At 42.8% G+C, this 17,617-nt stretch overlaps 1 protein-coding gene across 11 annotated transcripts in view; it reads right to left on the bottom strand.

Annotated features, from left to right (window-relative positions):
- AGFG1 (ArfGAP with FG repeats 1) overlaps positions 1 to 17,617 on the bottom strand; it is a 133,342-nt gene that overhangs the window by 21,583 nt on the left and 94,142 nt on the right. For 7 of the 11 annotated variants that reach the window (XM_033958388.1, XM_033958399.1, XM_033958390.1 and 4 more), the window contains 2 exons: positions 17,381 to 17,473; positions 3,669 to 3,767 (listed from right to left, as the gene is read on the bottom strand). In XM_033958388.1, coding sequence (XP_033814279.1) covers positions 3,669 to 3,767; positions 17,381 to 17,473 — 192 coding nt within the window. The remainder of the gene's footprint in view (positions 1 to 3,668; positions 3,768 to 17,380; positions 17,474 to 17,617) is intronic. The other 4 variants (XM_033958394.1, XM_033958395.1, XM_033958396.1 and 1 more) reach the window with 1 other exon arrangement.

Raw genomic sequence — 17,617 nt, 5'->3', positions numbered from 1 at the left:
GGGGTCGGTCGGTGTCGAGGTCGACGGTGCCGATTTGTGAGGTACCGCCGTTGAAGGTGAGGAGTCCATCGCCGACTCGGTGCCGAAGAGAAGAGTTTGTTGAATTCTTCGGTTTTTAAGGGTTCTCTTTTGAAGAGTGGCACAGCGGGTGCAGGAGTCCGCCCGATGCTCCGGACCCAGACACTGCAAACACCAATTGTGTGGGTCAGTTATGGAGATCGGGCGTGCACACCGCTGGCACTTCTTAAAACCGACCTGCGGGGGCATGAAGGGGAAGATAGCCTCCGCAAAATCGAAGCCCGAGGCCTGTATACTGGCAACAGGCCCCGCCGGGGCAAAAACGAAAGAAAAAAGGCGAAAAAGCAAAGTTTTTTTTTTTTTTTGCAAATCAAAGAAAAATAAACCCGAAGGTAAAGAGAGAAAAAATAAGGAAAAAAGCGCGAGCGGGAAGGCAAAAAAGTGGTTTCAACGGCCGTTGAAAAAACACACGCGTCTTCTTCGCTCCGCGGAAACGAAGAAACTGGGGACCACGCACTCCTCCGTCGGGCGGGAAGGCACTCGCGCACGCGCGGTGCGGCCAACTAGAAACTTCTAGTTAAAAAGGTCCGTACCGAGGGCTCCGTCGGTGACGTCACCCATGTGTTAAGAATATGCTGCCTGCTTGTCCTGGGATAAAAGTCAATACCAAAGCTCCAAAACGATGTACTTGCTGTTTTTAATCTCAATTGTCCCTGGATGGATTCTGGACTAGTCTTGATATTAAATTTAAATTTTACTTTCCTTATTGTCTATGCCAGTCCAGTTAAGTGGGAAATACTCAAGTTCTACCTAGATTGAGTAGGAGAAAGCCATAATAGCTCTGAGGACTCATGTTCAAGGTGGACAATTTCCCAGTTTGAACACTTATGCTTAAGTGCTTAGGATGGGAATGCAATAGAGGCAAAACCTGCACACCCTGCCATTAACTGGAAATAGATTTATACTCTGCCTAAGGATTACTGTGCCCTCCCCAAGAGGCTAGTCATCCCTCTGGTATCCGAAAACTCCTACAAGTGCAACATAAGGTAGTAGCTTCCTTGACCTTCTTGGAGATGAATGCCAGATATCCTGTCTTACTATTCTGAACTCATATGGCTTGCTACCACCAAAACTGTCTAAGCAGGCATAGGTTATACTTTCCAGAAAGTTAAACCTTAATACACCAACACATACATGGGAATTCCTTGTATTTTTCTGAAATATACTTTAATTGAATAAATATAGTAGATGTATTAACAGTTGGCAGATTTTTGAATATTGCAGCTGGAGGTGAAAATTTGAAGAACAGAAGCTTTGCGGCAGAGGTGAGAGAATAGTTAAGACAGTAAGACATTCCAAGTCCCAAAGATGACATACTGAATTATTTATGCCTGTGGTCAGATAGCTTCTGCTGCATGACTTATATTCTGCCAGAGCCGCCATACTCACATTACCCCTCTCCTCAAATCACTTCATTGGATCTCCATTCATTTTCATATACAGTTCAAACTTCTCTTACTGACTTACAAGTGTATTCACTCTGCAGACCCCCATCTCTCTCCTCACTTATCTCTCCCTGTGACCTCTGTTCATCAGGTTGTCCCTCTTATTTGTACCCTTCTCCTCTACTACCAACTCCAGACTCCATCCCTTCTATCTTGTTGTACAGTATGGATGGCACAGACTGCCTGAGTCAATATGTCAAGCTCAATCTCTAGCAGTATTCAAATCCAAGTTAAAAGCCCATTTTTTCAAGGCTGCTTTCAACTCCTAACTCCCACTCATGGTATGATACCTATGTTCATCCTAACATTCTCTCGGCAAGAAACTCCCCAACCCTATATGTCCTATCTGTCCAAATTAAATTGTAAGCTCTTCTGAGCAGGGACAGTCTATTGCATGTTAAATGTACAGTGCTGCATACACCTTTCAGCACTATAGAAATGATAAACAAAAGTAGTAAATTTCTCCATAGCTAAAGGAGTTTATCCAAATCTGGAAGGCCTAGAACCCAATAAAGATCTATACCCAACTTGGATCATGGTAGTCCCTGTCCTCACCTGAGTTTCCGATATCAGATGTGATAAAGGATAGTACAGCATGGATATGCAGACTGGACAGAGCAAAGCCTGAAGCCTGATTGACAGAAAGATGGAGCTCAAAGAACAAACATACCAGCACCTATTTTACCAGAGGCAACCAGAGCCAAACTCTGGAGAGCTTGTCTAATTGTGAGGCCAAAACCCTGGGAGTATAGTACCTGCTCTACAAGATGCAGCCAAATGTTGAAATTCTGGGAATTCATTATCTGTCTGCTTCAGCAAACCCTGGAACCAAACTGAAGGCAGGAACCCTGGAAACTCACTTACCAGTACTTGCTCTACTAAACTGCAGAAGGCAGAGTCCTGTGAGCTTGCTCAACCAGAAGCACTGGGAGCACATTTACCAGCACCTGGTTTAAAAGTGAAATCAATTGACTGGGATCCTGTTCCACCAGGGAAGGATAGCCTGCATAACTGGCTGGAGACAGAGGGGTCTGGTGTTAACCTCAGCAATTCAGTGTATCAAAGAAGTCTTATGAAGTGGCTTTCTCAATCTATTTGGTGGCAGCATAGACATAATCCACTTGTTTAGACTGGTCTTTCATGAAGAATAAGGAAATAGTTTGAACTATGACAGAAAAGAAATATTTTGCAAAGAATTATCAAAACACTCACTTGAGTTATAAGTATAGAGTACTGTGACCATTGATATAATCTCACATTGGAGAATTAGCAGCCTAATTGTTACAGCAGTGGCCTGAAAACCAGGGGAAGCCTTGTTCAAATCCCACTACAGTTCCTTGTGATCGTCAGCAAGTCATTTTAACTCTTCACTGCCTCAAATACAACATGCTTAAGGGACAGGAAAATATCTATTGTACCTTAATGTTAAGTGTGAGCTACACCTATAATCCCTTCCATTACTTTGTACAGAAAGGAGTTTCTCCATTAAACTTAAGTAATGCTGTGCACTGTGGTACAAAAGACAATTTTGATTCCTAGACCATTGGAAATACCAAGGAGGCAGCTCAAAATTTCTAGGAGGCCAAAACTAGGTGCATGCATACCAGGTTCTGTAGGGATTCTATGGTTTGTGGCCCCTGGCCAAGGACTCTCTGCAATGACTGAACTAGATAGAGATTAACACAAGATTAACATAAGGGTTCACAGCACCATAACCCACTAGAGATTCTGAGCATGGGGGAACTGCTATACGAACGTGCGAGCAAATTTTATCATTTTGTCCTGGACTAAACATCTACGTCCACTCCATGAAAAATTACAAAAAATAGGTTGCTGATTTCTACATACAGAGATGTCCAGTGAGAGATTGTCAGTGCAAATTAGGGGATAATTTTCATGCCCTAAGAGCTTCCCTAGCATCCAGCTAGATATACATTTTTCCTGAGCTGGATCCTACTGCATAATCTGCCCATAAACCAGCATGACATTCCTTCTCAAGTACATCCACATTGTGTTCACCATTTTTAGGCTCATTCCCCCAATTCTACTGAAGACCCTGCTGCTACTGAAATACATGTTTATGGTAGTTTTACAGAGTACAGAAAAATATTAAAGGTAGCAAGATATACTATAGCATATACTTACACACATCCATTGAACCAGGTAGGCAAGCTGGATGAAAAGGGTGAAACTGAGCAGTCTGGTAATCCATGTCCATCCTGACTGGATGAGAATCTCGGACCCCTAAATTATTTTAGAAAAGTAGCAACTGTCAGGATGGTTTCTAGACTTTGTAATCTGGAGATTAAAATCACTCTTCCCATAGTTAAATCATACCAAATCTCAGCAAATCTTATTTAAAAGCAGCACTTCAAACAAAATGATCCCAGAAATGCATCACTAATATCATACATTAGTTCTCATCAACTCCATGAATGGAACATGCCAAGATTTTTTTCCCCAGCATCACTCATGTCTGTCCAGGATGCCTGGTGCTCAAGACAAAAATAAATATGTGGATTTGTGATGATGAACTTTTGCTTTTTCCTAAGTAGGATGAGCACTAATCTATTATGATTACTTTAGCTAGCACCTGGGACAAAGTTTGAAATAATTTGAAGCAGCAATAAGTTAGAATAAAAGATTAGGTTCTTACCTCAATAATCTTTCTAGTAGAAAGAGACATGAGCCTTGTCAAGTAGGCTCTAGTGCCTGAAAAATCAGGGGCGAGTTGCGCTCCCAGAGGACTACCCAGAGTTATTAGTGCAGGCTGGCTAGGCAAGTTCTCTGTAACAGGGTTGTGCCCTCTGAACACAGAGACTAACTTCTCCCAGGCAGGGCTGTCTCAAAAGTTGGATAAAAAAAACCCAAAATAAAAAAAATCAGATGCAGATCAGATGAAAAGATGCACAAGGAAAAACTGAGGAGCTGAGGCACTGCCAAGTGATACAAGGGGGCGGAGTTGAAAAATTTACATGATGTCTTCTGCAATCCTAACGGGTGATGGGAAGAAACCCACTTGTCAAGACTTACATTTCTTTTGCACTGGAAAGATTAGGTTCTTAACTCAATCTTCTTTCTTGTATATGTGTCTAGTGGTGCTGAATGCTAGAGTCTTGTATCTGAACCAGCAAGCTGCTTGAAGGAAACTGTCAATCATGTTTTCCAACTCCACCTCCTTACCAGGAAGCTGGTCCTGTCCCCTCACTTTGTGCAAAAGTAATCAAGTAGTACTGCAATAAGAGACATAACTGGAAGGAGGGAAATAGGGAAAAATCCTCGACACTACAATTTTGTTCTGCTCTGTGATGAACACAAGAAATAACATCATAACATTCAAACTCGTGCAACCAGTGCAAAATATGTATAGAGCTCAAGTTATTCACACGACCTGCTAACAAGCAGAGACTGAAACCCGACTATATGGTCATAACGATTTACCTATACATTACCTTTCTTTTTTTTTTTTTCTCAACTCCTCCGAGACACAGAAAATTCTTCCAATCCAGATTGATCCTCAGGCAGAAGGCAGGCAAAGCCCATACACAGGATGAGACCACTAGACACATTGCACTAGAAAGAAAGATTAGATTCTTACCTCTGTAATCTATAAGAAAGAAGATTACAGAGATAAGAATCTAATCTTTCTTTCTAGTGCAATGTGTCTAGTGGTCCTGAAATTATAGGGATGATTCCAGTCTAGGGTAGGCCTGGCCCGCTGTGACTGCCTTTAAGACGGAGGCCCTGAAAGCGGCGTCCTTTCCCAGCTGCTAGCCTATAAACCTGATAAAAAGGTATGAAGGGTAGACCATGTTAACTGCTCTACAAATCTCCTCGAGTGAGACTGCCCTAGCCTCCACCCATGAGGCTGCAACTCCTCTAGCGAGTATGCATTCAATGCTATCGGTAGTTATTTACCACAGCCCACATATGTGGAGGAAATGGCCATTTAAATCCATCTGGAAATTGAGACTTTACACGCCGACCTCCCATTCTTGGCACGACTCATAAGAACAAAAAGGTGATCCGAAAGGCAAAAACTCATTGATAAAAACTGAGGTACCAAAGCAGCACTCGCTTGACATCCAACAAATGCAATTCTTTATCCTTTTTCTTAGGCCCCATAGGGCGAAAAGCAGGCAAGCAGACTTCCTGGTTGATGTGGAAGGCCGAGACTACCTTCGGGACCGCCTCTATGGCCCAAAAGAGACCTGAACTTTGAGCGCGCTCTCTGGCTGCCCAGGATTATATCTAGAACCTAGCAGTCTGCACCAATCTGAGACCAGATCAACTAAAAGGCCACTCTCCCCTTTTTGGAGGAGTTCAGCCTCTAGCCTGGCATCATTGTGTTTTCTTAGTGGCTAGGGAAGGGCGAGAGCCTGAAGCTTGCTGTCTCCCGCCTCCGGTGAATCTGACGCAATCTCTTAAAGGGTCTTTCCATTGACTGGCCTCCTGAATCTTCAAGAGCCTCAAAAACTGCCCTAATCTGAACTTTGGACTAGAGGTCTGCACGGGAAAGGGGATCGTGGGAATCCCATGGGAATCCCCCTAACCCATGGGACTCCCACGGGGACCCCTCTCTGGTCCACGGGACTCCCACGGGGATGGAAGGCTTTGGAAGCAGGGTTCGTCCATATAATATAATGGACACGTCAGCCTTAGTAATAGAGGAGGTTTATAAGTGAATTACCTGAACAGAAAACAAAAAAAGGGTTCCACCAAAGAGATTCCACAAGGAAAACAGCAGCGCAAACACAAAAGAAACTGTGGAATTGATGTTCCTGTCAGAAGTAATTCTAGAATGTTGCCTGAGTAAGACCTGGGCTTCAGTGTCTCTCTCTTATATTTTTAAGCTTTTAATTATATTTTGTTTTCTTTGCTGGTTTCCAGTTTTATTTTGTTCCTTTCATATACCTTATTCATAGTTTTACAGGGTTCTGCACTTTTTCCTTTTAATTTTCACTCGGGCGTGTCTGAAAACATCTTGGAAAGGAGGAGTTTGACAGTTATAGAATCGCAGCATAACTGTCTACAAACCTAAAGGCCTAGAATGGTGCATTTTCAGCAGAGGCCCTTCCTGCGTCCTTCCTTCCTTTCTTCTCCCCCGATTCAGTAGGGGATAACGGTGAGCACAAGTAGACGCCGGGGCCGCACCAAAACCAGCGGCAGGCAGCAGAAGCAGTGCGGGGACTTAAGAGCACAGCTCCGCCCCTCCCCTGATCCAGCAGGGGCTAATGGTTGAGCACAAGGAGATGCCAGGGCCGCACCGAAACCAGCAACAGGCAGCAGAATCAGCAGCAGGGACTTAAGAGCACAGCTCCTCCCCTCCCCCAATCCAGAAGGTGCTAATCGGTTGAGCACGAAGATACACCGGGGCCATACCGAAACCAGCGGCAGGCAGCAGAATCAGCAGTAGGGTCTTAAGAGCACAGCTCCGCCCCTCCCCCGATCCAGCAGGGGATAAGCTGCGCCGAAAAGAGCGGCAGGCAGCAGAAGCAGCGACGGGGACTTAAGAGCACAGCTCCGCCCCTCCCCTGATCCAGCAGGGGCTAACGGTTAAGCACGAGAAGACGCTGGGGCCGCACTGAAACCAGTGGCAGACAGCAGAATCAGCAGCAGGGACTTAATGTCCAGGGGATAACGGTGAGCACAAGGAGACGCCGGGGCCACACCGAAACCAGCGGCAAGCAGCAGAAGCAGTGGCAGAGACTTAAGAGCACAGCTCCACCCCTCCCCTGATCCAGCAGGGTTCTATACCATACTAGATATCGGATCTGAGAATGGTGGCAGTTGACCGTTTAATGCAGCTGATGCACCGAGATGATAGTGGCGGTTGTCTGGCTGTTGCAGAGGTCATCTGATCCAAATGTCATGCCTGCATTTTAGCATTGCATCGACTCTGATCCAAATGACTAGCCTGCATTTTGGCACTCATTACTACTTCCTAGGAAACCTCATGGCTGAAATATTGTGTTGGCTAGGCTGCATACATCAGGGCTTAAGGAGCATACGAGCTTTCGCTCCTTGGCATATCGTCTTTATGAACTTCTAACATCAGATCCTATTGTCTGACTGGAATTTACTTTATTTCATTTTTTTTTTAATTTATTGTTTTCTCAGGTACTTTAGCTAGATTGTGAGCCTTCGGGACAGCTAGGGAAATCCAAAGTACCATTTTTATTTATTTTATTTTAATGTATCTGTAATCTATCTTCATTGTAAACTGCTTTGAACCTCACGGTATAGCGGTATATAAGAAATAAAATCAAAAATCAAAATCAAGTAATTGCTGCTTTTTATGGGGATGGGCGGGGATGGAGGTAATTCCTTGCGGGGATGGGTGGGGATGGAGAGGATCCTGGTGGGGACGAGTGGGATATCTGTTCCCTTCAACTCTCTACTTTGGACCGTCCAGGGTTTGCTGTCTGGTAAGGACTTAGGGTGACGATCTGTCACACTGGCCATCAGGTCATCTAGGCCCTTGCCAGACAGAATCTGCCTGAAAGGGAAGCCTGCTTAGCATAGCTTTAGAGGTAGCATCTCCTGCCCACTATCTGATTCAGAGAATCCATCGAGCAGAGACAGCATAGACCAAGACCTTTCTCATAACTCTGATGAGCTCATACAGAGTATCTGCAATATAAAAACACCAGAGAGGAGGATTTGGGGATTCTCCACAGCTATCGGGTCTGAGGCCTGAGACAGTTGAATGTGAAAAGCACATGCCACAAATGAAAACATGGCTGCTGCTTCAAAGGCCTCAAATTGACACTTGAGGTGCAAGTCCACTTTTCAGTCCTGAGGATCCTTTAACATCACCCCTCCTGCACTAGGAAGGGAGGTTCATTTAGTGACCTGTACCACCAGCAATCTACTTTCAGCTGAACAAACAGCTGCTGGAAATCTGGCACCATCGGATACAGCTTGGACATAGTTTTAGCCGCTTGAGCGGATTCAAGTTTTCAAGTTTTATTAGGATTTTATATACCGCCTATCAAGGTTATCTAAGCGGTTTTACAATCAGGTAGTCAAGCATTTTCCCTATCTGTCCCGGTGGGCTCACAATCTATCTAACGTACCTGGGGCTCTGGCAACTCCAAATGGTCAGTAGCCAGCTTAGTGATGTCCAGATGGGAAGGAAAAAATGCAGGCACTCGTAGAACTGCTCATAACTGAGCGTAAAGAAGCTGGAGGGACTTCCACCTTTAACTCCTGAGCAATGTGTACATAATGCTTGAAAACGACAGCTAGCACACTACAAGATCTTCCCTTTAATTCAGTGTCACCACCACCTCTTGACTGCTGTCCTCCTGTATGAAAGCAGACTCTACCAGGGAGACTTCATCCTGGGATAAAAAGTAGCATGGAATCGGACCTGCTATCCTCCTAGTAGTCTGTGACAGACTGACCCTCTTGGGCCAAACTGCATCCTCGTCTGTTCGTCGCGCCCATCAAGGGGAGAACCCCTATGCTGCTGCCACTGGAGCGCTGCTTACAGCCGCTGAGGACCCACTGTAAAAAAGTATTTTTTTAGATTACTCCTGAGCCTATCACTTTTTAACGTCATCCCATGCCCTCTCATTCAAGCTTCCTTTCAAATGAAGAGACTCGCCTCATGCACATTTATGCCATGTAGGTATTTAAATGACCCCATCATATCTTCCCTCTTTGGACTTTCCTCCAAAGTATACATATTGAGATTTTAAGTCTGTCCCCATATGCCTTATGATGAAGACCACTGACCATTTTAGTAACCTTCCTCTGGGCCGACTCCATTCTGTTTATATATCTTTTTGAAGGTGAGCTCTCAAAGGCAAGAGAAGGGAAGAGAGATAGGATGCTAGCCACATGGGGTGAATGGGACTGGAGGGAAGGGAGAGAGATACTGGGGTAGGGGCTGGAGCGGGAAGGGAAAGAGGGTGCTAGACCCTTGGGGGTGAGGTGCGCTGAACCTGTAGGGATGAGAAAAGAGAAGGAAAGGTACAGAGATGAAAGATGGATGGTGAGCATGGAGAAAGAAGAAAATGTCAAAATGGGCAGTAGACCCTGGCAAGCGAGTTAACAGAAGACAAACAGATATCAGAGCCTGGGATCAACACCATTTGAATAATAAAATGACCAGACTACAAAAGGTAAAAAAAAGTAATTTTATTTTCTATTTTGTAATTTCAATATATCAGATTTGAAATGCGTATCCTGCTAGAGCTAGTATTAGACAGTGAGCGCGAACTAGGACCTAACAGTGTTTGTTTTGTTTACACATGACAGCACTGGCGTGGGGTTGGAGAGGGCAAAGGAGGTGGGGGTGTGTGAAGAGTCTGCAAAATAAACCTGCCAGCTAATTTTAAAGCTCTCTCATAGAAAGCAAATCAAATCATATTGAAAAATCAATTCAACTGGCAAAATCAAATCAAAATTTTTTTGCCTGAATTGGACAGGCACGAGGAACAGCATGACCCTAGTGACAGAGGAATACAAAAGGCTCCACAGTGGTTGATACTATTTATAAAATATGTTGTTGGTGTGCCAGAGGTTAAGCATAAAAGGGGTAATATGCTGGGTTAATAGGCAGGCAGGCTGACTATTTGATAAGTTAAAAACTATAACATGAAAGTTTTACTAAGTATATTATACTAGTGTTTAAGCCCGTTACATTAACGGGTGCTAGAATAGATGATGTCTGTCTTTCTTTGTCTCTCTCCTCCTGCTATCTTTCTTTCTTTCTCCCTCCCTGTCTCCGTCTATCTTTCTTTCTCCCTGCCCCATCTATCTTTCTTTCTGTCTCCCTCCCTGCCCCATCTATCTTTCTTTCTTTTTCTGTCTCTCACTGCACCGTCTTTCTTCCTTTCTTTCTCTCTCTCTCTCCTGCTGTCTATCTTTCTTTCTGTCTCTTTCCCTTCCAATGTCTATCTTTCTTTCTGTCTCTCTCCCTCCCAATGTCTATCTTTCTTTCTGTCTCTCTCCTTGCCCAGACCCTCACTGAAGCTGCCTTCCATCTGTGCCAGCTAAGGAATCCCTTGCCCTTTCCTCAATCTAGCTGTGGCCAGCTGCCTGCACACACCTGCCCAGCTACACAACGGGCAAACGCGTCCCGTCTCCCCTTGGCGCTGGATTGCCGCCTAATGCTGTTCCGCAGAAGCTCGCGAACTGCTGGACCATGGCGAGCCGAACCAAGCCCCAGCGTGCACTTCCGCACTCTTCCACGCTTTCACTTTCTTCGGGGCGGGGGGCTCCTTTAACCCTTGCTCGCTGAGATGGTGGTGGGGGTCTGCTCACATTCCTACTGTCTTCTAATTCATTCCCTGGACCCCCTTCTGCTCTTCCTGGCCTTACTCTTCCCGGCCTCTTCTGCTTTTCCTGACCCTGCTCTTCCCGGACTGCTGCCTCATCTTCAGCGCTGCCAGGAGCCCCTGAGGGATCGCTGCAGAGCAGTGATTAAACTGCCTGCCTGCCCTGGGATGTTTTCCCCCCTCACCCCCCCCCCCCCCAGGTAGGCCCGGTCGTCACTGGATCCGGCCTTGCAGCGTCACAGAGGGAGGGCAATGGTGAAACCGCTACAGGAAGAGTTCTACTCTGCTGTGCATGAGGCGGCATGATAGCACGAACACAGAGATTGAAGTGCGCATGAGCACTAAGGGTTTTATTATAGCGGATATTCAGTACCTGAATTATGTTAAATTGCAATCATATCAACTATATTTCTACTGATCTTTTTAAGTTTCAGTTATTAAATATGCAAGACCAGCTTGCAATTATAGGTCATTTCTTGTTGCACATTATATATGGTGTATATTTTTCTCTTTAAGATTTGTGTTAATTATATTGTGTTTGCTTGAGCACATAAGCCCAATGATAAAATACATACCAATCAAAGTACTTTCTAATATGGTCTTAATTTTGACTCATTTTGCAGACTTGTTCTTACCTGTTTAAAGCAATTTAATGACTTATTCTCTTCATGTAACTTTAAGCAGAAGAGAATAAGTCATTAAATTGTTTTAAATAGACAAGACATGAAAACCTATAATTCTTGTGAATACATGCTGAATGCAGATACTTATGGAAACAGCAATACAAGATATAGCCTTATGAAATCCCTGTTAATAGTACTGATGGACTTAATTCCTGTCAAGTATTGTATTGTTCCCTAAATATTGTAATTTTATTATGTTCATCGCTTAGAAATATGATTAAGCGATTAATCAAAAATGTATTAAACTTGAAACATGATTTTATTTATTTTAAAAAATTTCTATACCGTTTTATATCAAAATAGTTTACAAAACGGTTACATACATAAAATGTTAAAACAAATCAGGACAAGTAGAAACAGACAGAATTAATTCTAACAGTCAATACTCAGAAAAATGCATCAACAAATAATTGTATTTTTAACAGTTTTCTAAATGAACTCCTGTCACTGAATTTCCGAGTTTGGCCAACAAGGGCATTCCATAGTTTTATCCCTGCACATGAAAAGGTCATTGCATTGGTTTCCGCATATTTTGGGTTAAAATTTGTTTTCAACAATGCAGACTTTTCGTGAACGCAGTGATCTTGTTGGTTGATAACTAGACATCTTTCTCTTAAAGAATTCTGGAATCATGCCATTTAGAAATTGGTTCTTGTGATTTTTATTTAGAAATTGGTGACAGATCATAATTGCTTTGTATTGGATTCTAAATACAACTGGCAAACCAGTGAAGTTGTCAAATATATGGCATAATGTGCTCATATCTTGCTGTTCCTGTTATCAATGAGATCTTCAGATTTTAAAAAAAAAAAAGAAGATTCCCCTTCTCCTGTCTAGTGAATCCACTGGGAAAGATAAGACATCCAGTTTGACAGAATGAGGGAGACTATCTCCTCAGATAAGGATAATGCCTCAGAGGGATGGTGACCCTCATTTCCCAGGACATGACCTCTCCCACCAGCATTTGGATGAGACACAAAAGACTAATATTTAGGGGAATCCCATATTCCTGGATCTTCACAGATCTTCCCTCCCCACTCTAAGTGGCCTTGGACATCATTAGCTCAAGACCACTCCCAATGGCCAGAATTCCTACTTTCATGTCCATCCTCAAGACTGTTTCTTTCTGCAGCTCCTAGGCTCTAGACACACATTCAGCTCTCCCAATTCAGATTTATTTTACAAGGCTATTTTACCTGGAAGGAGCCTGAGCAAGTGGCTTTTAAGTGATCTCAGGCAGAAAATATTTTGGGAGCCTCTTCGTGTTTATTTGGCACTGTAGAAGTCTTACAGATTGGGAAAGCTATCATCCTATAGCAAATATTCCTCTCCTGACCAAAATCCTCGAGGCTATTATATCGACTCAGCTCTCATCTTACTTAGAGAGATTCTCCATTCTATTATCTTGCCAATATGGCTTCAGACCCAATTTCAACACTGAATCCCTGCTGGCCTCTTTAATCTCAAAGATTCAACAACTTAAATCTCGTAATAAGTTTGCTATCCTACTACAATTCGATCTATCTGCGTCCTTTGATGTTGTCCACCATGATATCCTAATTTACCAACTTTCTGAGATAGGCATTGATTCCACAGTCTTAGACTGGTTCTCGAAATTTTTACAATCCCGCTCTTACACTGTTAACATGAATGGAACCATGTCTTCTCCTTGGATCACTCCTGTCCCCTCTTCTTTTCAACATTTATATACGTCTTCTTTGAAATTCTTCCATCTATCTATCTCCCTTTGAAACTCTATTTACATATGCAGATGACATCTTTGTCCTTCTTGAGATAAATTCGAACCTCACTAACCTCACCGAAAATATAACAGCTTGCATAACGAAACTGCAATCCTGGGCCCTCACTGTACAAATGAAGCTGAATGAGTCCAAAACAAAACTACTCTGGCTTGGCCCAAAATTAGATCAGTTATGCACGCTCATTCCACTACCTTCTGGACCCACACTGCAGATCAAATTCTCAAGCAAAGTTTTGGGCATCATTATTGACTCTACACTTTCCTTTAATGATCATCTCAACTCCTGGTAAAAAAATGTTTTTTTAGTCTTCACATGTTGAGGAAAGTGAGATCCTGTTTCTGCCAACAACATTTTGCAGTCCTTGTACAATCAATCATTCTTTCCAGACTGGACTATTGTAATTCCATCTATCTAAGTCTAACCAAGAAAAATCTTCAAAGACTTCAGCGGATCTAGAACACTGCGGCTAGGTTGATCTTCGCAAAAATCAAATTCAATCATGTTTCCCCACTTCTGTCAAAACTTCACTGGCTTCCGGTGATTTCTAGGATTCACTTTAAATGTACCTGCCTAATTTTCAAGATCCTGCATGGCATTCTTCCTCCCCTAATCCCACTATCCTGGAATTCTTCAAGACCCGACACTACCAGATCCACCCACATACTCAAACTATCTTTCCCCTCATTAAAAGGTGTCATGTATGCAGGTAAATTAGGGAAATCCCTTTTCTTCAAATTCACTGAGCTTTGGAATAATCTCCCTGCCCTGCTGCAGAACCTAGGCTCATTCCAATTATTCCGAAAGCATCTGAAAACCTAGCTTTTCTCCAAAATGTAAAGCTATCTATTTAAAATGTAAAGCTAGCTATCTTCTTCATAACCTCTAATTTCTTATTATGTCCTTCCCTCATTTATTGAATTACCTGTAAACCGTGTCGAGCTTTATCTTTATGGAGATGATGCGGTATACAAACTTAAGGTTTAGTTTAGTTTAGCAAGGAGTTGTGGTGCAGGGCAACTAAAGCAAGTATAGTGGAGCTGGAAGAGAACCAAGAGATCCAAATCTAGGCCAAGGACTAGAGCCAAATGTCTAGTACTCCAGCAATTCTGGTTTCTAACTTGGGAAAAAGATGGGCAAAACAATGCCATTACCTGATGGGAACAAGCTGAAGAAAATACATTAGCCCTCAGATTGACTGATATGTGTCAGATTTGGTCTAAAATGGAGTTGTCCTGGATGACTTGCCAGTAGCTTACATAACTAACACATCATAGAAATGAATTTCCTGAGCCAACTAAGTGTACAGACTGGAAGCAGCTGTTGTCCTACAAGGGAATAGGTGTGGACATCTCCATAAGTAAACTTCTGCAGACTCAAGACAAGGCATTCTCCAGCATAAAAAAACCCCCCACAGAAACTAGGGATTAGCGATCCAGATACAACAGAACTGGCATTCAACCACCTGCATGAGCTCTCATTATGTCAAGCAGGTGTGGTACTTCATTTGATTCCTAATCAAAGATTCCTACCTGGAAAATCCCTTCATTTTTACAGCTTTGGTTGTCGAAACAAATCATGCTATATAAAGAGGATACTTAGCATCAAGTAATACAACTTTCAGCAGCATGAAGGTGTTAGAATCTGAAGCCTCCGAATTAAGTTTTTGGGAGGATACACCATTTGTCTGAGGGATCTATTTTTTCCAGTCTTTTGCCTTTACTTGAACTTCTTGTGAAGGAAAACATTTCTCAGAAAACAACAATTGGTTTTCTTCATGGGGTACAATCACAGAAGCAGCTCTCTTACTATTTTCTCAAATGGATCATTGGGAAGAGTGTGGCGCAGTGGATAAAGCTACAGCCTCAGCACCCTGAGGTTGTGAGTTCAAACCCATGCTGCTCCTTCTGACCCTAGGCAAGTCATTGACCCAGGTACACTAGATAGATTGTGAGCCTGCTGGGAAAGAGAGGGAAAAATGCTTGAGTACCTGAATAAAGTCATGTAAACCATTCTGAGCTCCGCTGGGAGAATGGTATAGAAAACTGAATGAATGAATGGATGGATACTTAGAGAATGACATGGGGACAAATATTACCCATCCCCGCAGGACTCATTTTCCTGTCCTTGCTCCATTCCTGCTAGCTCTGTACTCATCTGCACAAGCCTCAAACACTTTAAAATCGTAAGTGTCCGAGGCTTGTGTGGTTAAGGCAGAGTTTACAGGAATGGGGCAGGGACAGGGACAAAATTTGTGAGGATGGGGAAATTGAGTTCCTGCAGGAACAGGGACAAATTTGTCCCCATGTCAATCTCTATGGATATCCTCCTCCAGGAAGTCAAGCACACATGACCTCTACTTGGAAACTGAGTTTAGTGCCAAGGGCTCAGTTCTCTCTTCCTATCAAGCCTTACGGAATAGTATCTAAGACTTGTAGCAGAAACTAGTCTCCTTGCTGGTTTGGGGTAATTTTAAAGGAAGGGATACTCCCCCTTGCAAGGGTAGTGCTTCATTTCTGCTGAAATGAGCAATGCAGGAGCCCTTGTAGGCAGAGTAGAAATCTCTTTCCAGAGGAAAGTGACAGAGTAATGCCTGCCCTAAGTGTTCAATGTGGATGTGCAGGTCTGTAGGAATTACACATTAGATGTAGGCATTTCAAGAACTAACATGGGTTCCACCTGACTGGACTCAATAGAGCTTGGGCACAATCCCACTTATCTGAACTGGTTTGGGATGGATGATGAATTTAAACTTCACCTTCCTTAACTGTTAACTTTTCTCTTTAGTTCTGCCAGACCAATCAGAACCTACCTTGGAAAGCTGTTACAATCTAGTATCTCAATCTGACAAACTCAGAGACCTGAGTATGGTGTTGAAGGTATATTTGCTTTTTGGTGTAGGACATTCTCATTCCTAGGTTGGTAATCATGAAGTTTTGATGGCATCATGTCTGGCTTTGAAGGTGAAATGAAAACCAAAGACATAACAATTTTCTTCATTTGTCTTAGATTTGACACAGGATACTGAGGAGTTGGGGTGGACAACTATCATCCTTGAAGAACATAACCAAGTCAGGTTTCAAGATTTACCGCAAGGTATATATATATGGATTGATTTGCATTAACTGCTTCCACTATACACAAAATCTAAGGCATAATCCCTGTACAAATCTTGAAAACCTGAATGAGTTGTGGCCCTCAAAGATGATGGTTGCCCACCCCAGCTCTAGTGGTAGAGTTTGCAGCCACCATGAGCAGCTGTGACCAGAGAACACTCCTGACTGCGGTATGCTAGACCAGTGTTTCTCAACTCGGTCCTGGAGTACCCACTTGCCAGTCAGATTTTCAGGATATCTACACTGAATTTGCATAAACTTGATTTGCATACACTGCCTCCATTATACGCAAATGTCTTTCATGCATATTCATTGTGGATATCTTGAAAACCTGACTGGCAAGGGGGTACTCCAGGACCGAGTTGAGAAACACTGTGCTAGACTACCGGGATATCCTTAAGGTAGGCATATGAGAGAGAGATATCTACAGGGGGTTTGAGGGTCTTTGGGAGGAGGTTTCTTCTGAGAAGGTCTATTTGGGAGGATAGTAGATACTCAATTCAGTTCATGGGAAGGTCAGCATTTAAAGATAATGAATACCATGAGATGAATATAGCCCTGAATAATTAGCATCTCAGTAGGATTAATTTTAAAATAGCCATTACAATTTTCATGTTAAATTGTAAAAGTTAACAGCACTACTAAAATACTCATATATTTGCCACAAATATTGTAAACAATTTTAAAAAGGGGTTGCTAGGAGCATTACACTGAAAGTGCATTTTCTTCCCAGACCAAGTCAATCAATAGGGGAAGAATCATAAAAGTTGTTAGGCAAATTATATTTTTCAGAGATTCAAGACAAGCTTAAAATTCCTACATAGTTAAATTTTGGCTATATCAGTTTCTGACTTCTATCATTCAGATGCAACATTGACAATAGGCACCTCATTTCAGTGGAATGAGCCTAGAAAATGGTGACCTAATGGAATGACAATATTAAAAAAGGAAAACCACATATATTAGGACTGGGCACATGAAATCATGCTTTGGAATTAAGTCTCTAACCTATGGCTGCTCTGCCATTGATTTGGAAAGGATTCATAACAGGGGCTACTGGTGCAACGGGAACAGCCACAAATGGATTTGCAGACGCTGCACCTGGAAATTGAAAAAAATTCAAAGAAATATTTGCATTTTGGACATTAAATGTCATCTCTTTTAATAAGGTTGACAATATACATGTATGATAAAGTGTATTCTTACTTATTAATTTCCTTTCTTTAAGTGCTGCTAGACCAGTCC

Source organism: Geotrypetes seraphini, chromosome 9 (genome assembly GCF_902459505.1).
Source record: "Geotrypetes seraphini chromosome 9, aGeoSer1.1, whole genome shotgun sequence".
In the NCBI taxonomy this organism is placed as follows: domain Eukaryota; kingdom Metazoa; phylum Chordata; class Amphibia; order Gymnophiona; family Dermophiidae; genus Geotrypetes; species Geotrypetes seraphini.
This window is presented reverse-complemented; position numbering and strand designations above follow the sequence as displayed.